Source organism: Macaca fascicularis, chromosome 12, assembly GCF_037993035.2.
Source record: "Macaca fascicularis isolate 582-1 chromosome 12, T2T-MFA8v1.1".
Classification (NCBI taxonomy): domain Eukaryota; kingdom Metazoa; phylum Chordata; class Mammalia; order Primates; family Cercopithecidae; genus Macaca; species Macaca fascicularis.
The window spans coordinates 95,522,652-95,549,162 of record NC_088386.1 but is presented as its reverse complement, the minus strand read 5'-3'; the positions used below and the strand labels follow the sequence as shown (position 1 = coordinate 95,549,162).

Genomic DNA, 26,511 nt, shown 5'->3' with positions numbered 1-26,511 from the left:
TAGTTTGGTGTTGGGAAGTAGAGAAACTTAAGGAAGGTAAAGGAATATCTAACAAGTTTCCAAAGAAAAAAAAATTTTAAGTTATAAATCACACTATAACATTTTATACATGTGTTTTATAATTAAGTTGAGACCCTCTTGGGAGGATTTTACCATAGTCAGTAAATCTGTAATTAAATGAAATAGACATAAACTCTTAGCATATTTTGCAGTTTTATATGAATAATATGAGAAAATCATGTGGTAATACATTTTAACTATATTCTATGATGATGATGATGCTGCTGATGATGATGATTGTTGTTTTTTGAGACAGAGTCTTGCTCTTTCACCCAGGCTGGAGCGCAGTGGCACGATCCCAGCTCACTGCAACCAGTCCCTGGCAGGTTCAAGCGATTCTCATATCTCAGCTACCTGGATAGCTAGGATTACAGGCATGCACAACCACACCCGTCTAATTTTATTTATTTTTAGTATAGATGGGGTTTTGCGATGTTGGCCAGGCTGGTCTCGAACTCCTGACTTCAAGTTATCCGCCCACTTCGACCTCCCAAAGTACTAGGATTACAGGCGTGAGCCACCGCACCCAGCCTCTATGATTATGTTTTAAATTTTGAGTAGTATCCTTTTACATAAATTATAGTAGAATATAATATATAAAGGTTTTATTATAAAATTAAGTCAGAGGAACGCTAAGTAAAGGGTTAGTACTAAAAGGAAGAATGCTTAGGTAGAAGTAAAAAATCATGAATATATCTTGCTTAGTGTTTATCTTAAATCCTTAGCTGAGAATTATGTGGCTCTGCCTTTAACATTTTTTCACAATCTATACCAAGAAAGTATACCATTACATTCATGGGAAAAGATTGCTCCAATAATAAATATATTAAGAAAATCTGTCATAAATCATACTGTTTGCAGAAAAGAAAAAAAAGAAAATCTGTGAGATTATATTCCTATAGAAATAATTTGAAAATCAAGATACCTGTAATGAAATTATGGATGAACATATGTAAAGAGTGTAGCAGTGGTTGCAGCAGTACCTTGTATTTTCCTAGCATCTGATTTTTCTAAGTGCTTTTACTCTGTTGTCTAATTTTGGGCTGATAGCATTGCTTAACAGATAGTAAATATTCACCAAGGGGAGCCTTAAATAGGCTTAACTATGCTGTCAGTTAATAGTGAGGCAAAGGCAAATCGTTTTCTGACTCCACATTTTCTAATTTGCCAAGTCTTCCCATTTTAGGGCAGTACTCCAGAAATGTCTTTAAGGCCCAGTTGTTTATAGAATACAAATGTTTTTATTGTTAGGTAACTGTAAGAGTTAAGTAAAACAAGTCAAGTCTCATTAAAGGATCGGGTTTGCAGTTAAAGTTTAGAATGCCATTGGTTCTATTTATTTGAATTTTAGATAATGATTACCCATAAGCTTTTATTGGTCTTCAGGTAATGGATAATTTGTTAATACAAGTGACAGGAAAAAAGCGTGTTGTACTCTTCAGTCCTCGAGATGCCCAGTATTTATATTTAAAAGGTATGGGATTTTTCTTTAAGTTTATATTTCTGAAGTCTGTTCAGTTACTCTTTTTGAGAAATCTCTTGATTCTTATAGGAAAAGAACACTTTAGGACTTAATTGTAATTGTATTTGTGTATATATGTAATAACAGGTTCAAATTTGACATTATCTTAATTATATTACATGGGTATCGTCATCAGAATTAAAGAGTGAGTCATTGAAAATTGTCTTAGGTGTCAGTAGCATAGTAATTCTCACAGTGTGGGTACAGTAAGTAACTGGATAGAAAAGAATAAATTTTCAAATTTATATTTGTGATTACTTTTTTTAAAATGCTAACTTTGCTGAATCTATATTATCCCTTTTTGGAATTTTTTAGGTACTAAATCAGAAGTACTGAATATAGATAACCCAGACTTGGCTAAATATCCACTTTTTTCCAAGGCTAGAAGATATGAATGTTCCCTTGAAGCTGGTGATGTATTATTCATTCCTGGTAAGATTTCTAGACCTCACTAATGTGCTATTTATAAAATGTGTACTCTGTCACTCATCCTTCATGTGATTTTTTTTTTTTTTTTTTTTTAGTACAAACATATATTTGTTATATGTATCTGGTCCTATACGAGATGATTTTTTGACAAAACTGTGTGTGTGTGTGTGTGTGTGTGTGTGTGTGTTTAAAGCAGGCCTAGGCAAACTTATAAAACAGTCCTTGCACTTTTGGCCTATAAATTAACAGGTCTTGCACTTTTGGCCTCAAGCAATCCTCCCACCCTGAACTTTGGGAGGCTAAGGTGGGAGGATTGCTTGAGGCCAAAAGTGCAAGACCAGCATGGGCAACATAGCGAGACCCTGTCTCTACAAATATAAATAAATAAATTTAGTCAGGCATGGTGGTGTGCATCTGTAAGTCCCAGCTGCTCAGGAGGCTGAGGCAGAAGGATCTCTTGGGCCCAGGAGGTTGAGGTTGAGGAGGTTGATGCCATGGCATCATGGAATCACTATACTCCACCCTGAGCAACAGAACAAGACCCTGTGTCTAAATAAACTAAATTAACAGTCTTGCTTTCAAGGGCAACCTATAAAAATAATACTATACTCTAAACTATTTTACTAAGTGACATCAAGTAAGACACTTTTTTTATGGCTTTTTTTTTTATTATTATTATTTTCCAGGTAAGACACTTTATATCTGGGAAAACATTATACTGGTTGGTTTAAAAAAATTTTTTTTAAAATAATATTATACTCTATTTTATTAAATGACATCAAGTAAGACACTTTATATCTGGGAAAAGCTTATACTGATTGGTTTTGTAAATTATTTTATTTTTAAAATATTTCTGTATTTTAGAACTTTGTCACTTAAATATTTACAAAAAAAAAAAGATAAATATCTTTCAAGGCCAAAACAGATGAAAGATTTCATTAAATATTAAAATGTTATAATCTCAACACCTGTAGTATCATTTGTGTACATTATTTTTCTATACAGTCTGGATTTGTGTCACTTAATTTCCTTGTTCAATTAATAGGCATTAGTTTGAAAGTCCATAAAGTTCAACACAACAAGGTAATTAACATCTGTAATTAGTACTTAAAAGTGAACTCTTGAAGATTATAAAAGTCGTAATTAAAATTAAAGGGATATGTTAACAAATTCTATTTATAATTATAGTTCCATATTTAAATTAATATATTGAGAATCATTAATACTTCTTTTCATTGATAAAAATAATATTAATAAAGATAGATATTTGATTATTTCATTTGAGACTAGATAAATTCCTTGAAGACAAAGAACTATGTTTTGTTCATCTTTGTCTTCCCCAAAATGGCCTGATATAATGGTTTTCATATAATCATTTATAAAAATTTGATTGACTTTTTATTCTTATTTTCATTGAAAGCAACCCATGTATTAGTCTTCAAATCCATTGCCATCTTTTAAATTTACATTTTTGGTTTTTGTATCTCGGGAGCATGATTAAGGTCTATGTAGTTTTCCCTTATTCTTCATACAATTGTTTTAAGAAAAAAAAAAATAGAAATACTGAACATTTGCATATATTTTTAAACAAAAGCAAAATTCCTATCTTTGGGTTTAAATTCAACTGAATGGTTAGCATTTTCTTCCTATTATATTGAATAAGGGAAAAAAAAATTCTGAAAGAAAGTGTAGTTAAGATTAAAACCATGTTTGAAAATTAGTTTTCCAAATAAAATATGTTAAGCTTTTGTTTTTCCTTAAACACTCTTAGAATAAGTTTCTAAAATTTAAATCTCCCTTTCACAGGATTAAAAGGGTTTTTTCGTGATTAGTGTTCCATCTTTGTTATATTGTGGTATTGCTTTAGTATTCCTCTAGCACCTATATTCTGAAAATGTTTAGATTCACTTGAAAATAAAGTAGTAAACTTCCCAGTAAAAGGAAAAAAATTAATTAGGTATATAATAAAGTTTACTCATCATTTCCACCACCAAAATATTTGCTATAGTGTTGTATACTATTTATAAAGGAGCTGAAGGAAATATAAGACGATTATAATTGCATTCAAAATATAAAACGAGGAGGCTATAATGAATACGAATGTAAGCAAGTTAGAAAACCAAATTGCAGCTTGAACAGGAAGTCTTTAGGGACAAAAGTATTATAATGAATCAGAAAAGGTCAAAGATACTCCTCAAGTAATTGAAATGTTCTGTGTACCAAAAAATAAACACTTTGATGTGGTTCCATGACTCAGGAAGTATAAACAAGTAAAACACAGCCCTAGATTAGAGAACTGCAAAACAAATATATCTTTATTATGTCTTTCAAGTTTAAAGGAAAAATTGCTATTTCTAAAGGTTTTAAAAGTAAGGGTTGTGCTATTGACACTTTAAATTTGTTGGCAATTCATAAAAGTTAAAATGATTCTGTTAAAAGCCTGGAGTGTGCTAACGAAGGGATCTGGTTACAAGAATTATTTCTTACATTGGCTATATGCAATTCGTGATATTTCACTGACATTTTGGGTTTTTTTTTAACTGTAGGTTTTATTTTTAACTTGTTTTTTAAACTTTCTCCAGCTTTATGGTTCCATAATGTAATTTCTGAAGAGTTTGGAGTGGGAGTGAATATCTTTTGGAAGCACCTTCCATCTGAATGCTATGATAAGACAGATACCTATGGAAACAAAGATCCTACAGCAGCATCAAGAGCTGCACAAATTTTGGACAGAGCCTTGAAAACACTGGCCGAATTACCAGAGGAATATAGGGACTTCTATGCACGACGAATGGTCCTACACATTCAAGACAAAGCCTACAGCAAGAACTCTGAGTAAATAATGAAGTGAATGCAATGTACATCAACACTTTAGTAAGGTATAACGATATAAATTATTTTGTTAAAATAGGAAAGATACATCAGATTTACAGATTATGTAAGTACGAAGGGGTATTTGTGTGCATTCTACTTGATACAGATTGTTATAATTAAAGAATGCTATGCTCGGACCACTATTTAACATTCAGATGCTGACCACTAAAAGTCCAACTTAAAATGACTTAAAAACAGTAAGAAAATATATTGAATCACAATACATGAAATCTATTGACAGAATGGGCTGCAGTGTTTCTGATCCAGTGATTCAGTAATGTCATCAAGAACCTTGGGAGCCCGTCTCCACACCCCACCCCCTTTTCAACCACAACATTGGCATCATCCTAAGGCTGGCTACCCTCGTGGTCATGGGATGATTGCCAGTAGCAGTTGGAGCCTTGTGCATCTTCATTTACATGCAGCGGAAGAGTCAGGCTGGATTCCAGGGGCCCCGTCCTAATATGAGAAAGCTTTCCCAGAATTCATTTTCCATATCCTTAGGTCTCATTGCTCTAAAGTAACTTAGACCTGTCCATCCCTAAGCCAGTCACTGGCAAAGAGTCTGGAATAACCTTTACGGCAGTCAGGTCCACTGGAGCTGAGAGTAGAAGTGGAGACCACATGAGGGATATATGGGGGCAGAAAGGATAGTTTTTTAAAAAATCTTGGTTCTGATAGGAAAAACATGAGCAACCAACAATATTTATTACATTTGCCTAGAAGCAGAATTTTTTGAGGAACTTTTAAAAATGTACAGATACCTAGGTCCCAACTTTGTAGACGGATTCATGTTTGGGATTTGGTATAGGAACTTAGTAGACCTCATAGGGTGTTTTGATGCATAATCAGAGCTGAGATCAACTGAACTTGATGATAGTGACTTGGATTATTAGTTTTGTGATTAGTCCAAAACAAATGTTTAATCTGATCTTTTCTTGCCACGCAGTATGTCAGGTCTGTCTGTTTTTTGGTTTTCGAGTGTTAGAAAATAAATGTTTTAATTTATACTTATGTCTAAACCTTAGCCTAATTAAAGATTTCCCAACTTTTTTCTCCACTTATCCCTTTTTTAAAAGAAAAAATTACTTAAAGAATGAATAAATGAGATCCTAAAAGTGTTGTCATTGAAGACAGTGAGCCATTGTGTGTGGATCTCTGCTTTTCTTTTTGTACCTAGTAATTATATTGCAGTGTCATTGAAGACCAGATAATCTTCGCTGAACATAAATGTGTTCATCTAAAGCAATCTCTTAGTACATCAATTTGGTGCATTTTAATTAGAGAAAATCATTTTCTCTATTGAAGAGAATCCATCCACTCATGTCCTATAAATTATAGTAAATAAGAAAGGAAAAGCATATAAAACATTCTGAATTTCCTAGGTGTCTTTGGAAACAGGTCAAGTTACTCAGGTGAATAAAAGTGAAAAAAGTCTTGTCAGAAAAGGAGTGATTATATTAGGCAAATTTAATTACCACATTTTGATCTTCATTAAGCAAAGCAAAGAACTTCTTTAATGATTCCTTGTCCTTCAGTAAGGAAAAAGACAAAACTTTCCTTAGTTTACACAGTATTTATGGTTTTTAATAAATCTTGTTTTTATCTTAACCAGCAAGATAATTGATACAAAGTATAAATCCAGTCATGTAGAAAACTTGGAAGTATCAATAAAACAGTCTGTGCACTGAATATTCATCTTAATTGATTGTTTAATGGAGAAGCAAACTGTATGACCTGAGACAAAATAACATTTATCTATGAACCTTATTTTCCTCATCTTTAAAACAGAACTACAAAAATGCAGATAGATAGTTCAAGGGCAGGCACATAGTTGATGACTGGTGCTAGTTCTTCTATTTAATTATATTCTTTCTTTGCTGAGAGATTTGAGGTAGCTCTTGTTGCAGTATTTTTATTTAGAAAGTTAGAGAACTTTCCTTTGGGATGTTTTAAAATTATTTCCCTGGTCATAATTTTTAATATTAGGGTCTGTTTATTTCAAATACAAAATAATCTTTTTTTCCTACTGGGTTAACCAAATGAGATGTTTGTTTTTAACGTATAAAATATTATACAGTGTATGTTAGCGCAACTTCTCAGGATTTCTGAATCTTAGAACTTTTTTATTGAAAGAGATCTTAGAAGCCATCTAACCAACCCAGATTGCTTAATGATTGTCTGGGCTCACATAGCTATGGGTGATAGAAACTGGGATTACTTGTGAGCAGTAACTCTCCATTCTTTCTCCCTAATGTGCAGCACCTCTCCAGTACTTCTGAATAGATTACACAGCTTTTCTTTGACTAGTCTGGGGGCTTGACCTGATGCAAAATGGAATTTTTTTCCTCTGCCAACAAAATTTCTCACAGCACTGCTTGCTACACAGACAAGATTCAAAATAAAAGTAATGATGGGTCAGGTGCGGTGGCTCATGCCTGTGTAATCCCAGCACTTTGGGAGGCCAAGGCGGGCAGATCACGAGGTCAGGAGATCAAGACCATCCTGGCCAACATGGTGAAACTCCATCTCTACTAATAATACAAGAATTAAATATGTTACATGAAAAACATATTTGAAACTGTACTGTCATTTGTGTAAAACAAGGTACGTGGTGTGTGAACACCTTATTTGCATATGCATATAATTATCTCTAAGGATGCACAAGAAACCAGTGATAGTTACGCCTCTAAGAAGAGGTTCAACTAGGTGGGCCAATTGGAATCTGCAGTTTTGTATTATTTGGACTTTTGTTTACATTATCCTTTCAAAATACGTTGTAAAAACACTATATGCATTGAGGTGGGCGCATCATCTGAACTCGAGTTCGAGACCAGCCTGGGCAATGTGGCGAATCTTTGTCTCTACTAAAAATACAAAAAATTAGCCGGGTGTGGTGGTGTGCGCCTGTAGTCCCAGCTACTCAGGAGGCTAAGATAGGATCACTTGAGCCTGGGAGGTGCAGGTTGCAGTGAGCTGGAATTGTGCTACTGCACTCCAGCGTGGGTGACAGAGTAAGACCCTGTCTCAAAAAAAAAAAAAAAAGAAGACTATATGCAGAGCTGGGAGTGGTGGTCCACACCTGTAGTCCCAGCAACTTGGGGGGCTGAGGCAGGAGGAGCACTTGAAACCAGGAGTTCAAGTTCTTCTGTCTCAAAACAAAACTTAGCAGAGTATAATTATTAGCATTTCCATAATATTATTTGTCTTGGTATTTGAATACATTAGAATTCTATTTGTTCTGTAATTAATTTCTAACTCACTTTGATGAAACACCAAGTCAAAGGAAACAAAGTCAACAAAACTTACTTTGTATCCTTCATCCTTTTGAACAGCAGCTATGTGAACATTTGGAAAGAACCTTAGTAAGGCGGCTTTTCTATCACCTATAAAAAGTTGCCAACAGACATCAAAGGAGTTGACAAAAAAAAAAAAAAAATGCAGGAAGCTGGAAGGCAGGCCTGGATGGAATTGGAACTGTGCTGCTGTGACTCCTTTCCCCAGTGCTAAAAAATAGATGTAGTCAGGAGGAACTAACATAGATTGGCAGTCACCCATGCATCTCTGGTGTTACCTTAGTCTTGTTTCAAGCATACAAGCCACAAGTTTTTGGGTGTCTTAAACATACCTAAGTTGTAGTCCTCTCTTTTTTTTTAACTATAACTTCTAGGGTACATGTGCACAACGTGCAGGTTTGTTACATATGTATACATGTGCCATTTTGGTGTGCTGTACCCGTTAACTTGTCATTTACATTAGGTGTATCTCCTAATGCTATCCCTACCCCCTCTGCCCACCCCACGACAGGCCCCAGTGTGTGATGTAGTCTTTTTAAGTTCCATTAAACAGGACACTAAAATGACCTTTTTTGGTGACTCTGCCTGGCGCTACCACTAACTGGCTTAAAAGCTGCTGGGTCTCTGCCTTTGTAAAGAGCACATGAGTTTACAGATGAGGTCTGTCTATATCTCCTCTTATGTTTGTTTCTCTTAAAGACCTTCAAGTGAAATAAAACAAAATAGCTCTTTTATGAATACTACCTTTTGTTTTGTATTTTACCTCATAAGCTTTAATGTATTAAAAACATTTCTATACCAACATGCTGGGACTTTGTATTGTCTGTCCTATATCCTTATTGCCTACCCTCCTTGACCTTGGTGGTTACTTAGATTACATGAATGAAATGAAAAATAGATTACACCATACCCTAACCAAGTCTTGTAAGAAGCTAAAGGACTACAGAACTACAGATCACTGAGATGATTAGCACCAAAAGGAGAAAAGGATGAACTTGTTAGAGGTTTTGTTCTCTATGAAATCCAATAAAAGAAGTGGATATAGTGCAAATTTTTATGGAGCAATTTTAAAGGGAGAAGATATGTATTTGTACAAAAAAGGTTCAAAGTTGCTCATTTGAAAAGACATGGAGGATAATGAAAAGACAAAGGAGTAAGTCCTCACTTAATGTGCACAAGTTCTTAAGAAACTGTGACTTTAAACAAAAGGACAAACAGCAGGTCCTCAACATTTTGTTCATTGTCATCTAGTTAAAACAATGAGAAAAAAAATTAGTTTTGTTATATTGCTTCAAGTCCCAGTTTCCAAGAACCTACTGATATGTTAAGTGAGGACTTACTATATACAAACCCAACCTAGCAGGGTAGACAGAAATGGCTTCCTTTTAAATAATCTGAAGTTTTAACAATGCTAATAATATAAAGCACATCCAAACAAACTTCTGTGGCTGATCAATTTTAATACAATTATACATTCATGCTGTGGTGGTAACAACTTTCACATTATTTGTAGGACTACTTTTCTCAACTCATGACAAAGGCACAAACCAAAAGTATAAATTAACATTACAATAAGTTTTACATGTGGACAAAGGACCAATCTGAAATATTAAATAGAAAATATCTGAATATGGATCAATTTGAACATATTTTCATTCCAGAAAATATTTTTTCTTTTCAATATTGTCTCATTTTGCTATGATGGCAGTTTTGGGTGCCTGGTGAGTTACTCTTAATATCCATTCAACATGTAACATTTATAATTAAGCATTCACATACTGGATAGACAAAGAACCCAGATTTTTAAATACGTCTGATTGTTTAAAAATTATTTTATTTTTAAATGAATTCTGCTAAATGTCTTACTTTTCCATTTCAGTTAATCATGTGAAAATAAATGCTTTTTCTTCCCCTTATAGAATTCAGTAACTCAGCTACTTTACTTTAGATACGTGTGAATTTAACCAAGGATTATTAAACAAATAGAAAAAAAGCCATCCAATCATAGTGCTTAAAGGCAATGTAATATGTAAAATGTTAAAATCAGGCTGATTTATTTCCTTCATGGGAATTTTTGGTCTCAAAAGAAACAGGAGGTATTTAAAGAAACTGAAGCAACATACTACTACTTTGTCTTTAAAAAAAAAAAAACCATTTAGCGATGCTGTTCTGCAGTTTATAAAATTAAGTGTTAAAACACCAAAAAGATGTTATTTTTAAGCATTTGTTAAGAATCCTTTCTCATGAGTCTCTGAATATTTGGAATGTATTTATAGAGTTATTAAAATATAATTCTGGGAAGAAACCAAGAAATTAACATTTTTCTTCTATATGGCTTTATAAATCTAGGTCTTCTGGGTCATTAAGGTATTAAGCTTCAGTGTCTTTTTTTTTTTTTTAGTCCTAAAGCAGCATGTTACTTCCCTGCTATTTCATGACCTGCAAAAGCTAATTATTAATAAACAACAAACTGCTCACCTTTTATTGTAATCACCCAATTACAATGTCAATGTTGGTTGACATTCATTAGATCTGGGTTTCTCAAAGTGTATTTATCTAGGTCAAGAAAAATGGGCAGAAGGAAACTTCACCCAAATTATGTAGCAGTGTTAAGCAAATTCAGTTTTTGAGCCAAAATTAAATCATTTGTGTCTTCAAACTTTCCCTTGTAACTTTTCTTATAGCAGTGTAATTTTGCATTTTGGCCAAAGAGAGCTATTTTCTTTTGGCAGACAAAATCATGCTTCTGGAGAAACACTGACTTAGATCTATGGAATCTGTTTCCTTTTTAATAGAGCTCTAACAAATAGAGCTTTATATATTTATTTTATCCAAGTTGATCCTTTCAAAAAGACTGATTAATGAAAAATTTGAAATTTGCTCTGTAGTACATTTTTATCCAATATACATAAATATGCTCAATTTAAAGCAATTTTCCAAAACAACTGGTTTTTGGCCAAGATTCAAGAAACCCCAGAATGTCTTATCCAAAATAATAAAAAACTGACAATTAAAAATTAAACAATAGTGCTTAAGTGTAATTTTGTTTCATTTTGTTTTACAGATGAAGTCTCACTATGTTGCCCAGGTTGAAGTGCAATATCTAGTCTCAAACACAATCATGGTGAACCACAGCCTGGGCTCAAGCAATCCTCCTGCCTTAGCCTCCTGAGTAGCTGGAACTAAAGGCACACACCACCACACCTGGCTATGTTTTTAAAAACCACCTTTACACTACTGTACACTTTTGGACATCTGGAAACAAATATATGTTGACTCTCATGAGAAAAGTACTTGGTGACACATTAAAGAATGAGTCAAGGAGTTTACAAAAACACAAGAGGCAGAGTACAGTTATTCCAAAATGAGAGAAAACAGCATCGTACCTTTGCTTTTGTTTGAAGAGAAATGAAAATATTTCCACTTAAAATAGCTAGTTACTGTTAAAATGTCACCAAATTAGTTTAAAACATTACTCAGAAAAGCAGTTATTTCCAACAGTAACAATTTTAGTTACCTTTTGTAAGAACTACGTTGTAACTTTCATTTTTAAGGGTCTTACATCTCCTCAGGATTATTAAAAACCACCTTGTTAGATTTCAAATTAACTAATTCTAACTCAATCCAAATTAATAACTGCTCACATTCACAAGCAAAAAATACTATTGCACATTACACTCACATTTTAGGAATGTGTGCTTCCCCCCATACCCCAAAACTGACAATGCAGGTATGAATTACATCCCATAATCTGAATTTATAGCACTCAAAGTGCTTATGTTCTTCCAGTGAACAAGTTCATTAATATACCTGTAATCTCAAAATACTTCATGAACCCTGAAGTGATTCTCTATGGAAGGAGCTTCCTTTGTAAAATGAATTTGGCTAGTCACCTGCATACCAAAATCCCCAAGTATCTGAACAAATTTCTTGTGCTCCTTTCCAATCCAAGATCTCATTGGATCACGTACTTGGTAAGGTGTTACATGAGTGTGAACGATAATCCCTGTTTGTGCAAATTCTTTCAAGACTTCTGGATAAGTAACCCAAGTATTGCTTCCTCCAGAATGACCACCATCCAGCCAATACATTGTTCTTATGCTTTTGATAAAAGCATCTATGTTCTTGTCTTTCTTGGCTTCTTTCAATTCAAAAAGCAACTGATTCAAAACAACACAACCTTTACTGAATCCAATCAAAGTAAAAGATGCATCATTTAGTGATGGTGGATAAAAACTCATGGCAGATTCATCAGACTTTTCACAGGTCCTCACTTTTTCTCCCTGGCAACCATTCGTAGTATGAGAAGAACTGGATCTACAGTTAGATGCTATGGAGTCCTTATTCCAAACATTCAAACTTTTCTTTGATAAACTATTCTGACTTAAATTAAAAGCATTAACTAATAACATATAAAGGTGCTTAAAAGCTCCAAAGTCAGTATTGTGTTCTGGGGCACCAAACATGTTACTTTTCACAAAATTGTCATAGCAGCTGAATTTGTGCAAATGCATTCGGGAACATTTTATCACCCAAATGTAACTATTGGGGAACCGGTGGGCTAAAATGGTAGCAACATTTTCTAGACTCCAGTTTTCCCATTGATAATTCTCAGGATGACGAGTCATAATTTCATGGTAATTCTGAAAGGTAAGAAAGATGAAATAAGTATTAAATACATATTTACATAAAATGATTTCCACAAAACAGTTTCCATTTTTATTGTGGAGAAAGGATGTTACAATGACCTATGGTTAATATACACTAGAAATGAAAACTATAAATTTGTCATTACTTTCTAGTAATAAGATTTTTGAACCAATTACTTCTTCAGTTTAAGCCTGAAATCTATCAAGAGACAAGGAAATAAGATATACCTACATGGAACAGTAAAAAGTTTTTAAAAATTTAATTTTGAAGAGTTACAGATAATGTTTAACAAATTTTATTTTAGTATATACATATAATCAATTTTCCTAACACATCAACTGAAAATATAAATTTGGTTCACTAGATAGACTTTCTGACCAACACAGAATCTTAAAATATTTCCCTAAGTTGCCATTCTATACCCCTCCCTCTTTGGATTTCTCTAGCAACCTGAACAGTACATTCAATTTCAAATTTAGTATTATACACAAAGCTGCAATAAACATTATAGAAAACTCTTTGTACACATCTGTGATTATATCCTTAAATTCCTAGATATGGAAAAACTAGGTCAAAGAATATTTGTAATTTAAGTCTGGATTTCTATTCTTGCCTATTTATATCCTTTGCCCCTCATTCCCCACTTTTTGTGTGAGACAGGATCTCGCTCTGTCATCCAGGCTGGAGTGCAGTGGCATGATTATGGCTCACTGCAGCCTTGACCTACCGGGCTCAAGCAATCCTCCCTCCTCAGCCTCCCGAGTAGCTGGGACCACAGGTGCATATCATCACATGTAGCTAACGTTTTTATTCTTTGTAGAGAAGATCTCACTTTGTTGCACAGGCTAGTCTCAAACTCCTGGACTAAACCATCCTCCTACCTCATTCTCCCAAAGTATTGGTATTATAGGCATGAGCCACCATACCCAGCCTCCTTTGTCCTTTTGTATTTACACCTTATTTATAAGCATTCTATATATACTAACCATAACTTTTTGTTTAGGTCCTAGGATGTACATATAAACTGTTTTAATTTTATTCATACTGACTTTTTTTTGGGGGGGGAGATTCATTCAAATTTACTCATTTGTTCTATAAAATTTACTGGATACCTACCAGTTGGGCAGGGAACAAAAGAGACTAAACCCTTGTTCACATGGAGCTCACATTCTACTGCAGAGATACACACAACAAACAACTCCACAAGTAAATAGAGCAGCACTGTCCAACAGAAATAAAACATGAGCCACATTTAAAATTTTCAAGCGCCAGATTTTAAAAAGTAAAAAGTTAACAGGTGAAACTAATTTTAATTTCTTTCTTGAGCTAAATATATACAAAATATCACAATCTCAACATGTTACCAATATTAAAAATTACTAGAGGATCTTAACATTCTTTTTTCCTTCCTAAGTGCTTGAAATCCAGTGTGTATTCATACTTATAGTACATCTCAATTTGGATGCTAAATTTTCATCAGAAATACTTGATCTGAATTTGAATCTCATAAAATTTACAGCTGAAAAAGTAAACTCACATACCCAACTTGTTCCAAATATACTTAAAAGTTTTCCATGAACTGAACTGGGTATCCGTTTTTTAATATACATTTAAATTAACTGAAATTAAATACAGTTAAAAATTTCGTTCCTCTATTAAATTTAGTTCCTCAAGTGGACTAACAACATTTTAAGTAGTCAACAGCCACAAGTGATTAGTGGCTACCATATTGGACAGTTCAAAACATATTAGACTTATAGCTTGGAAACATTTCAAAAATATATATATATATATTAGATGGTAGTAAGTACAACGGAACATAATAAGTAAAGCAGGAGAAAAGGAAGACAAGGTTTTGGAGAAGGTAGAAAATTATTAGTTAACACAGAATGGTCAGGAAAGGCTTCTCCATAAAGTGATAGTTTGAAAGGACCTGAAGGAACTCAGAGAGTGAACCACGTGGGTATTTCAGGCAGAAGGAACTACAACTGCAAAAGGCCCTGAGGTGGGAGCTTGCTGAACATAACCCAGACACAGCAATGAGGTCAGTGTGGCTCCAGAGGAGTCAACAGTATCAAACGTGATCACAAAGGAGGGCAGAGAGATTGTTTAGGGAAGAGGAGAGGTGCTGACCAGGCTTTATAAGACACCACAAAGATTTTGCCTTTTGCTCTGAAAGGATCTGGAGCCAAGGGCTGATATAATACATGCTTTGAAAAGATTACTCTGGCTCCTAATAATGAAGGGGCAATAGCTGATGCAAGGAGACCGTTAAAAGGTTACTGAAATAAAATCCTGATAAGAGAAGGCAGCTTGAACCAGAGTAGTAGAAGTGGTCAGGTCCTGAATTTATTTTGGAGGTAGTGTCAACATGATTTGCAGATGGACTGGATATAGAGGGTGAGAGAAAAATAAGATAAATGATGTGAGTTTTCCTAATTTCTAATGGTCATACACAGTATCTATCAGTTTTAAATACACTCTCCTTTTGACCTAGTAATTCGAGAAATTTATCTCATTGATATACTTACATATATGCATAAATAAATATGTATAAGGATATTTATCTCTGCTTCAAAAGAATGAGGCAGCTCTAGGAGTACTCCTACTCCTATGGGTTGTAAAATAAGGGCTAAAAAATCCAGTACACTATGCAACCATTTGTATTTTTAAAAAAAGCCTGAGGCTGGGGGCGGTGGTTCACGCCTATAATACCAGCACTTTGGGAGGCAGAGGCAGGCAAACTGCTTGAGTTTGAGACCAGCGTGAGCAACATGTAAAATCCTGTCTCTATTACAAAAAAAAAAAAAAATACAAAAATTGGCAGGGTGTGGTGGTGTGCCCCTGTAGTCCCATATATATATATATATGTGTGTGTGTATATATATCTAACAGTAGCAGCCTTGGAGAAGGGAAGGGAAATGGGCAACTGGAGGGAATGGGGTGAAAGAATTACTTTTCAATGTAAAACCTTAAATAATCTGAACTTTTAGCAATATGCACATTTTCTCTATTTGAAAATTAAAACTAGTAAATACTACAAAAATTCAGTCTATATACAAAGGTATAGGTAAGATAGAAAAATCATCCACATAACCACCAATTAAAAATAATCATTATTAAAATTCTGATGTCTAGCAGTCCAGTTTTCTCTAGCATACACATATTCAAGTACGTATACAAGGGAGCATTCTTCTCCCCCACCAAGCAATAAGCTTATACATAGTTTTCACTTAAAAATATATTACAGGCATGGTTCCATATCAATATAGACTGGCATCATAATTTTTAAACATCTAAGGTTAATACTAATTTACACTTTCACTGGAATCATAAGAGTGCTTATTTTCCCACATCTTTACCCATCCTTAATGCTAATGGCTATTAGCATCAATTTTTAAAAATCCTTGCTACTATGATAAAATGATTTAATTTGCATGTTTTGATTTAATTTGCATGTTTTGATTTACTTTTGATTTAATTTGCATGTTTTGATTCCCAATCAGGTTAAACATTGTTAACTGGCAGTTTTCATTTTTCTTTTGTTAATTTTCTGTTCATGTCCTATGATAATTTTCCCACTATGATGTTCAATTCCTTCCTAAGTTATATTTCACTAATATTAGTAGTTTGAGCCATATATGTTAAAAATACTAATTCCCAGGCCAGGTGCAGTGGCTCATGCCTGTAATCCCAGCACTCTGGGAGGCCAAGGCGGGCGGATCACGAGGTCAGGAGATGGAGACCATCCTAGCCAACATGGTGAAACCCTATCTCTACTAAAAATACAAAAATTAACCAGGCATGGTGGCACGTGCCTGTAGTCACAGCTACTCGGCAGGCTGAGGCAGAAGAATCACTTGAACCCGGGAGGTGGAGGTTGCAATGAGCCAAGACTGCGCCATTGTACTCCATCCTGGGTGACAGAGCAAGACTCCGTCTGAAAAAAAAAAAAATGCGAATTCCTAGAAGGCCATCATTTGACCTTTTATGGATTCTGCTATTGCTTTCTGCACAATTATTTTATAATTAATGATACATACAATTATCATGAAATTATAGGCAGTTACATCTGGAAGGGCTCATTTAAATCCTTTTTATAGTTAAGGAACCTGAGGTCCTAGAAACTACAGTTATTTATATATTTATTTAGTTAATGAGCCAAAACGAACCTAGATTTTATGACTCTCAGTTTTGTCCCTACCACATAGAAGGTGCTCTAAATCTAGAAACGTGATATTTTCCTTGCTCAGCCCCGGGTTCCACAGTTAGAGGAAGTAGAATGCTTATTCTAAGGAACTGTATGCAGTAAAATGTAAAGATGGAATCATTACTGTGTGTCAAAGCCCAGATCTGAGAACAATGGAAACACACTTCTATATTCTAAAAAGAGGCACCAGATACCCCTATACAAGTTACAAAAAGGTAGCCCAAACTGGTTCTGCAACCAAGGCTGTTACCCATGGCCAATCTACAGAAAAGGTTAAAGACTAAGGAAAGAGAGAGATTTCTTTCAAGAGAGTTTTTATCCTAGTTGGGAATGCAATGCACTATCCCCATAAGAGGTAAGGGGTGAAAGGCCATGCTTCTCATCCCCAGTGAGGCAGGCCACAAGAGAATCTCTTGAGAGTTTAAAGAATGCTTACTACTCCACAGTTAGATGCTTGCTGACCTGCAAAAACTCAGAGAGCCACTCCAAACTGTTATTGAAGTAAGGAACAAAGGATTTTTAGGAAATCTTGACATGTGTCTCCAAGAGTTTGTAGACAAATCATAGATTCAAACTAAGTGTTCTGCCCTTAGAGCAGAGCAAACTTCTGCTATGGTTTGAATGTGTCCACCAAAGTTCATGTTTTGGAAACTTAATCCCCAAAGCAACTATGATTAGAGGTGGGACCTTTAAGAGGTGATTAGGTCACAAGGGCTCTACTCTCATGAACGGATTAATGGTTCTTGATAAAAGGATGAATTTGGCCTCTCCTTCCCCTCCCCCACTCCCTAGTGCTCTCTTGCCCTTCTGCCTTCCACCATGAGATGACAGGGCAAGAAGGCCCTCACCAGATGCAGGCGCCTCCCAACCTCCAGAATCATGAGCTAAATAAATTTCTGTTTATTATAAACATAAAGGGCACATCTGAGGTAAGCAGGCTAGAATGACCAGAACAGGGTCCAGCCTAAGAGAGCTGCCTGATAAAGTACAGGAAGCTCCAAGGTACATGACCAGGACATACTACTTAGGGCATGATCATCTATAGATTCTAACCTTTAGGAAAGCAAAATTTTTAAAGAGTTAAAACTGGAATTGACTCAAATGTTTATGAGCTGCTGAATGGATAAACAAATTATATATCCATACATAGAATACTACTCTGTAAATAAAAGGAACAGACTACTGGCTGGGCACAATGGCCCATGCCTGCAATCCCAGCACTTTGGGAGGCCAAGGCAGGAGGATCACTTAACCCCTGGAGTTTGAGACCAGCCTAGGCAACATAATGAGATCCTCGTTTCTACAAAAAATTTTATAAATTAGCCAGGTGTGATGGTGCATGCCTGTAGTCCCAGCTACTTGGGAGGCTAAGGTAGGATGATCGCTTGAGCCTGGGAGTCAAGTTGAGGCTGCAGTGAGCCATGATCACGCCACTGCATTTCAGCCTAGGTGACAGAGCGAGACCCTGTCTCAAAAAAACAAAAAAAAGAAAAATGAAAAAAACTATGGATACAGGTAACGAGATGGATGAATTTCAAAAGTATTAAACAGTGACACAAGTCACACACAAAAGACTACATACCATATGACAAATTAACAAAATTCTAGAAAAAACAAAAACTATAGTGAAAGAAAGCAGATTAGTGGTTGGGAAAAGAAAACTGACCATAACAAAATTCTAGAAAAAGCACAAACTATAGTGAAAGAAAGCAGGTTAGTGGTTGGAAAAAGAAAACTGACCATAAAGGAGCACAGAGCTACTTTTTAGGAGAATGGAGATACTCTACAACATGAGTATGGTGGTTATATAATTCTAACACTTGTCAAAATTCACAAAATTGTACTCTTACTTAAAATACAAGGGCTGGGTGCAGTGGCTCATACCCGTAATCCCAGCACTTTGGGAGGCCCAGGTGGGCAGATCACTTGAGGTCAGGAGTTTGAGACCAGCCTGACCAACATGGTGATATCCCATCTCTACTAAAAATACAAAAATTAATCAGGCATGGTGGCACATGCCTGTAATCCCAGCTACTCAGGTGGCTGAGGCACAAGAATTGCTTGAACCTGGGAGATGGAGGTTGCAGTGAACCGAGACTACACCACTGCACTTCAGCCTGGACAACAGAGCAAGACTCCGTCTGAAAATATAATGATAATAAATAAATAAAAATAAAATAAAGGGGATACATATAATTATATACCCAAGGCTTTAAAAAGATAACTCAAAATGGAAAGCACCTACTTTAAAAAAATCTTGATCTCCCTTCAGAATCATTATTGCCAGATGAGAAAAACATAGATACCTAGAGAAATACAAAATACTATGGATATGAGGTTTGGTTGTGTCCCCACCAAAATCTCATCTTGAATTGTAGTTCCCATAATCCCCACATGGGAGGGACCCAAAGGAAGATAATTGAATCATGGGGGCAGTTACCCTCATGCTGTTCTGGTGACAGTGAGTTCTTACGAGATGGTTTTATAAGGGGCTCATCCCTCTCTTTGCTCTCATTCTCTTTCCTACCACCATATGAAGAAGGGCATGTTTGCTTCCCCTTCCACCATGACTGTACATTTTCAGAGGCATCCCCAGCCCTGTGGAACTGTGAGACAATTAAACCTCTGCTTTATAAATTACATAGTCTTGGGTATGTCTTTATCAGCAGCATGAGAATAGACTAATATAGTAAATTGGTACTGCAGATAGTGGGGTGCTGCTATAAGGATACCTGAAAATGTGGAAGCGACTTTGGAGCTGGGTAACAGGCAGAGGATGGAACAGTCTGTAGGGCTCAGAAGAGAACAGGAAAATGTGGGAAAGTTTGGAACTTCCTAGAGACTTGTTGAATGGCTTTTGACCAAAATGCTGATAGTGATTTGTCTAGGCTGAAGTGCTCTCAGAGATAATAAACTTCTAGGAACTGAAGCCAAGGTCACTCTTGTTATGGTTTAGCAAAGAGACTGGCAGCATTCTGCCCCTGCCCCAGAGATCTGTGGAACTTTGACCTTGGGAGGGATGGTTTGAAATTGGAACTTATATTTAAAAGGGAAGCAGCACATAAAAGTTTGGAAAATTTGCTGCCTGACGATGCTATAAAAAAGAAAAATCCATTTTCTGAGGAGAATTTCAAGCAGACTGCAGACACTTGCATAAGTAACGAGGAGCCAAATGTTCATCACCAAGACAAGGGGAAAAATGTCTCCAGGACACGTCACAGATCTTCAGGGCAGCTCCTCCCATCACAGGCCCAGAGGCCTAAGAGAAAAAAATGGTTTCGTAGGCTGGGCCCAGGCCCTTGCTGCTTTGTGCAGTCTTGAAACTTCATGCCCTGTGTCCCAGTCGTGGCTAAAAGGGGCCAACATATAGCTCAGGCTGTTGCTTCAGAGTGTGCAAGCTCAAGTCTTGGTGGCTTACATGTGATGTTGGCCCTGTGGGTGCACAAAAGTCAGGAACTGAGGTTGGGGAACCTCTGCTTAGATTTCAGAGGATGTATGAAAACACCTGGATGTCCAGGCAGAAGTCTGCTGCTAGGGCAGTATGGAAAAGAAATGTGGGGCTCTACATTTCCTCACTGGGGCACTGCCTAGTGGAGCTGAGAAAAGGGCCACCGTCATCCAGACCCCAGAATAGTAGATAAACCAACAGCTCGCACTGTGTGCCTGGAAAAGCTGCAGACACTCAATACCAGCCATGAAGGCAGCCTGGAGGGGGGCTGTACCCTGCAAAGCCACAGGGGTGGAGCTGCCCATGGCCATGGGAGCCCAGCTCTTACATCAGTGTGACCTAGATATGAGACATGGAGTTAAAGGAGATCATTTTGAGACTTTAAGGTTTAATGACTGTTCTATTGGATTTCGGACTTGCATGGGGCCTGTAGCCCCTTTGTTTTGGTTCATTTCTCCCATCTGGAATGGCTGTATTTACCCAATGCCTGTATCCCCATTGTATCTAGGAAGTAACTAACTTGCTTTTGATTTTATGGGCTCATAGGTGGAAGCGACTTGCCTTGTCTCAGATGAAACTTTGGACTTAGACTTTTGAGTTAATGCTAGAATGAGTTAAGACTTTGGGGAACTGTTGGAAGGGCATGGTTATGTTTTGAAATGTAAGGACATGAGATTTGTGAGGGGCTAGGAGTGGAATGATATGGTTTGGCTGTGTCCCCATCCAAATCTCATCTTAATAGTAGTTCCCATAATCCCCATGTGTTGTGAGAGGGACCCAGTGAGAGGTAACTGAATCACGGGGGAGGTTACCCTCATGCTGTTCTCATAATACTGAGAGAGTTCTCATGAGATAGTTTTATAAGGGGCTTCCCCCACTTTGGTCTCATTCTTCTCCTTCCTCCTGCCATGTGAAGAAGGACTCATTTGCTTCCCCTTCTGCCATGATTGTAAGTTTCCTGAGGCCTCCCAGCCCTGTGGAACTGATTCAATTAAACCTCTTTCCTTTATAAATTACCCAGCTTCAGGTATGTCTTTATTAGCAGCGTGAGAATGGACTAATATATATGGCCTTAGCTTTCTTGTAATTCAAATGATAAAGGACAAGTATAGAATTTTAAAAAAGGACATACAACAAAACATGACTGCAAAAGGAACATGAAGAAGTTAATAGGAATTAGGAGGACTTAAAATCATATGAAAAACCAGTTCCAATTAACACCAAATAATGAAACAGTATCAAGACAGGCGAAGCTTCAGGCCAGGTGTGGTGGCTCACGCCTATGATCCCAGCACTTTGGGAGGCTGAGATGGGAGGATCACCTGAGGTCAGGAGTTTGAGACCAGCCTGGTCAACATGGTAAAACCCCATCTCTACTAAAAATAAAAAAATAAAAAATTAAAAAAAATTAGCCAGGCATGGTGGCACGCACCTGTAGTCCCAGCTACTCAGGAGGCTAAGGCAGGAGAATCACTTGAGCCTGGGAGGTGGAGGATGCAGTAAGCCAAGATCATGCCATTGCACTCCAGCCTGGGCAACAGAGCAAGACTCCATCTCAAGGAAAAAAAAAAAAAAGATAGGGAAAGCTTCTAATACTATCTTATAAAATTCTGTTTAGCCCTAATCTGTTCAATATTTATTCAAATTAAGAATAAAGCTATAACAAGAATGCTCAGCCAGGTGTGGTGGCTCATGCTTGTAATCCCGACACTTTAAAAGGCTGAGGCGGGAGGATCACTTGAACACAGGAGTGGGCAACACAGTGAGACCCTGTCTCTGTAAAAAATAGTAATAAAAGAAAATAAATAAATAAAATAGAATGTCTATAGGCATTCTAAAAGGATCAACACAATAAAAAGATGGGCTGTATTTAACAGTGAAAATTTCATCAGGATAAATATTAGGCTCAAAAGAATCAAGTACAAAAATACAGATGAGGAAATCAGCCTAATAGCATTTTATATAATAGCCAACACATTTCAAGTACTTCATGCATTGTTCAAAGCAACTCACAAATACTCATTTATACAACAGGTCACCTACTGCACACCTACTACATGCCGCTGTTAAGCATCACAGATTATATCAGTGAACAGACATGAGCTTATTTATATTTTAGTGGCAGAAGGCAAACAAAACTCAAAACGAAAAGTAACTAGTATAGTAAATGCAATGGGTAAAAATAAAGAAGAAAAGTTTATAGGAAGCCTATATATACTATGATTATTACACAGAATGGTCAGAAAAGGTCTCAGAGAGGCAGAGTCTTGAGCAGACCCAGAAGAGGTAAGGTAATAAACCTACAAGTCATCTACTTGGAAGGCTGCTGCAGGCAGTATGCACAACGCTTTTTAGGTATAGTGTGCCTGACATGTTTGAGCAACACCAAGAAAGCCAGAGAGGCTGGAGAAAAGTAAACAGAAAAAGGAGACCAAGTCAGATAGGTAACAGGGTGGGAAAAGATAGAGATAATGAAAAGTCTTGCAGGACAGGACATTAACAGGAAGGACTCTGGCTTTTACTCTGAGTGACATGGGAAGTGATTGCAGTTTTAAGCAGATGTGGAATGATTTGACTTACATTTTTCAATCGTTATTCTGATTAGATACACTGAAAAGGTGAAGCCATTAGATTTGATGATATGAGGTATGAAAGACTTCTAATGGATGACTTCAAGATTTCTATCTTGAGCAACTGAGAAGGTAAAGTTTCCATTAATGACATGAGGAAGACTGCACAGGGGTGAAGATCCAGAGATTTTAGGTTTAGGATATCTATTAAATATCCAAAAGGAAATAATCTTGCATATAACTGGTTGGCCTAAAGTTTGGGGAGTATGTGTAGGCTAGATACACAAACATTGAGGGGTGTCAGTGTACAGGTAGTGAGTAAAGCCATGAGACTGAAGGGAGTGAACACAGACAGAGGAAACGTGGAGGAACAGACGACTAGGATACTCCAATACTTTTTAAAGTCACCAGAGAGACGAGAAGGGACCAGAACTCATTGAGTATTCACATATTTAATCTCCATTGACACCTTATAAATTATTATTCTTATTTTATACTTGAAGTACCTGAAATACAGAGAGATGTAACAATTGTCCAAGGACTTTATACCTAAATATAAAGTTCTAAATCAGGGTTCAAACCCAGGCAATCTGGCCTCAAACTGCATGTAAGACTTTTTAGACCTCCTCTGAAGTCTTGTACTATACATCTTGGCTGGCACACTTTAAAACACTTTAGGAGGTGCTCAATAAATGTTATCATTATCATCATCATTATTTTAGGAATGCATGCAGTAATTGTTCCACAAAATTATTCTGATAGTCAGAAATGTCACATGCTATTTTCCCAATCTGAGCCACAAGGGCACCAAGTCAGTAAGTGACTTTTTTTTCTCTTAAATCTAAGTACTAGTTGTTTTTTTTCTTTATTCTCTCTCTTTTTTTTTTCCAGTTTTTATTAGCAGTCAACTAAACCAGTCAGTTATTTTGAGGGCAAAAGAAAATACTATATGTGTGTGTGTGTGTGTGTGTGTGTGTGTGTGTGTGTGTGTGTGTATGTGTGTGTACATATATATCTTAATCATTATTTGACTCAGAGCACAAAGTTTCTAAGTATGTCATTTTAAGGCATCAATTTTGAAAATAAACGATTGTAATTTCATAGTATAAGAAACACATCTAGGCCGGGCGCAGTGGCTCACTCCTGTAATCCCAGCACTTTGGAAGGCCAAGGTGGGCAGATCACCTGAAGCCGGAAGTTTGAGACCAGCCTGGCCAACATGGTGAAACCCCATCTCTACTAAAAATATAAAAATTAGCCCAGTGTGGTGGCACACGCCTGTAATCCCACCTACTTGGGAGGCTGAGGCACGAGAATCACTTGAGCCGGGGAGGCGGAGGTTGCAGTGAGTCGAGACTGCACCATTGCACTCCAGCCTGGGCAACAGAGCGAGACTCCGTCTCAAAAAAACAAAAAAGAGAAACTACACCTAGCTATATTCTAGCTTTACCTGTCTAGAACTTTCTATGATGATGGATTATTTTCTATGATAATGCTATATATCTGTGCTGTCCAATACAGTACACACAAGCCATCTGTAGCTACTGAGCACTTGAAATGCAGCTAACATGACTAACTGGATTTTTAGTTTTATTTAATTTTAATTAATTCAGATAGCTATATATATACGGCTAATGGCTACCATATTAAATAATGCAACTTTAGATTAAGACCCAGTTTTCAGGGCAACATAACCACGGATATTTGCCTGCAGCTATAAAATAATAAACATAACATGCAAATGTACAAAATGAGGTGAGCATCAAAACATTGACACGCTTAATAATCATTATCCCTTTTCTGCCATCCCCACTCTTTTTTAGGGTTACTGGGTGTCGTACCTTCATAATGTTTGATTTTTAATTACTGCCACCGTTTTCTAAACACTACGTGCTAACTTAATTTGAAAGCCATCTCTGTCCCCTGCCCAACACACACACACACACAGGGTCCTCTGAAAAACCAAATTATAGAATGAATATACAAGATGCGTCTCATTCCCTGTCTCAAATTCCGCCTCCTGGAAGCCTGGACCGACAGCTGGCTCTTTCGAAATCGTAGCCCTCGTCCGACACCTTCCCCATGGGGTTCTATGGACAAAGGGGGCCAGGGGCGTGGAAGCCACGGTTTTGGATTTCGTGGAGTAAGGGAAGAGCCACCCTCAGTGAATGTGTGGGTGTGTTCAGGCAAGGAAAGGAACCAGGCAGCAGCTACGAGGGAAGAATCCAGTGACCGCGTCCGTATACACGAGAGGAGGGAACAGATACCCAAGCAGGCCCCGAGTTACCTGCACATCCCCAGGGAAATAGAGGACGTGATGCTGGCGCGGCGGCTGCGGCTCCTCCTTCGCCGGGTCCCCGGGGAGGTCCTGGCTCTCCAGTCCCTCCCCGCCCGCCGCCAACAGGAGCAATTCGTTGCTGCGCTGCGGATCGGCTCCAGGCACGGTGGACAGCTGCAGGCACTGCCGGCGGCGCACCTCGGCCGAGAGGGAGCATCGCGCGCCGCTGCTGCCGCCCGGGTTCATGGTTCTGGCCTGAGAGCACGACGAGGCGTTTCCGATTCCGAGCTGCGGCAGCAGAAGCAGCAGCGGCGGCGGCGACCGCAGGAGCCTGAACCCCCACATGGGTCGCCGCTGCGAGAGCGGTTCGGAGGTGGAGGGTGGCGGGGGGGTTCCTGAGGGAGGGACTTCAGCAAGCGGCCCAACGGTCGGCGGCCGCGGCCCGGCCGGGAGCCGGCGCTGAGGCGACGACGTCAGAGGCCGACGACCGCGCGCAGCGTGCGTAAGGAAAGGAAGGGAGGGGTGTGCGCGAAATCGGACTTGGGATCCCGGAGAAGACGGTGGGCGTGGCTTGAGGAAGGGCGTTTGTGATTGGTGGGTTCTGCCGCGGCCGGGAAGTTCGAACAGAAGTCTGGGGACGAGTCGGCGAAGAGCAGAGTTGAACTGAGTACTCCCGGCTAGAGCAAGCGGCAGTTGCAGCGCATGCGCAGCAGCAAGGGCGGCCGCAGGTCGCCCTTCAATAATACGAAACGTATAGACTTTTGAGTATACCAAGCTCCCTGTTTCTGTGGGTTCACCTGAGATTTATCTGGTCTTTCGGGCCTTAAAAGGGAGACAGTCCCAAAGATGTGAGTAATTCTCACCTATCGAGGATTCCGTTGGAAGTCTACATGCCCTGAAGGAAGGGAATCTCTTTCCTCACACCCTGAGTTTCCTGAGTACAATTATTATAGATATACGAAGATCTCTATGCTCATGGGGAATTTGCGGTTAGATATGAAGCTAATTCATCTCTGCTTGGTAGCGGGGAACAGGGCACATGGTCTAGGACAGGAAAAAACGGGGCGAGGCACTACGCATTACTTGGTGTTTGCAACCGATGAGATTTGCTACTTGGAGGTTTTCAAAAACTAAACAGTGTAGGAAAGTCATGTGTGTCCAGCAACTATCTGTG

General features: G+C 37.6%; 2 protein-coding genes across 9 annotated transcripts in view; one reads left to right on the top strand and one right to left on the bottom strand.

The window, feature by feature from the left end:
* TYW5 (tRNA-yW synthesizing protein 5) overlaps positions 1–13,090 on the top strand; it is a 30,281-nt gene extending 17,191 nt beyond the window's left edge. For 4 of the 7 annotated variants that reach the window (XM_005573854.5, XM_015432543.4, XM_065525841.2 and 1 more), the window contains exons 7-9: positions 1,447–1,534; positions 1,898–2,014; positions 4,594–7,457. In XM_005573854.5, coding sequence (XP_005573911.2) covers positions 1,447–1,534; positions 1,898–2,014; positions 4,594–4,850 — 462 coding nt within the window. In that variant the 3' untranslated portion in view covers positions 4,851–7,457. Of the gene's footprint in view, positions 1–1,446; positions 1,535–1,897; positions 2,015–4,593; positions 8,986–11,245 lie in introns of those variants that run through there. The other 3 variants (XM_074009643.1, XM_005573855.3, XR_012421347.1) reach the window with 3 other exon arrangements.
* Positions 9,622–25,803, bottom strand: C12H2orf69 (chromosome 12 C2orf69 homolog). Of its 2 annotated transcripts, none has more exons than XM_005573856.3 (2): positions 25,347–25,803; positions 9,622–12,824 (listed from the first exon to the last, which is right to left on the bottom strand). In XM_005573856.3, the coding sequence occupies exons 1-2, from the start codon at positions 25,680–25,682 to the stop codon at positions 12,000–12,002; spliced, it is 1,161 nt and encodes a 386-aa protein (XP_005573913.1). In that variant the 5' UTR covers positions 25,683–25,803; the 3' UTR covers positions 9,622–11,999. The 2 variants fall into 2 exon arrangements, with proteins under 2 accessions (XP_005573913.1, XP_073865743.1); XM_074009642.1 differs by lacking the exon at positions 9,622–12,824 and adding an exon at positions 16,536–16,771.
* Between the last annotated feature and the right edge of the window lie 708 nt (positions 25,804–26,511).

Bases quoted from the DNA above. Each gene is read 5' to 3' on its own strand.
- C12H2orf69 (XM_005573856.3), bottom strand. From the start codon at position 25,682: ATGTGGGGGTTCAGGCTCCTGCGGTCGCCGCCGCCGCTGCTGCTTCTG. The intron at 12,825-25,346 runs GTAACTCGGGGC...CTTACCTTTCAG, and splicing joins ATTTCCCTGGGGATGTGCAG to AATTACCATGAAATTATGAC.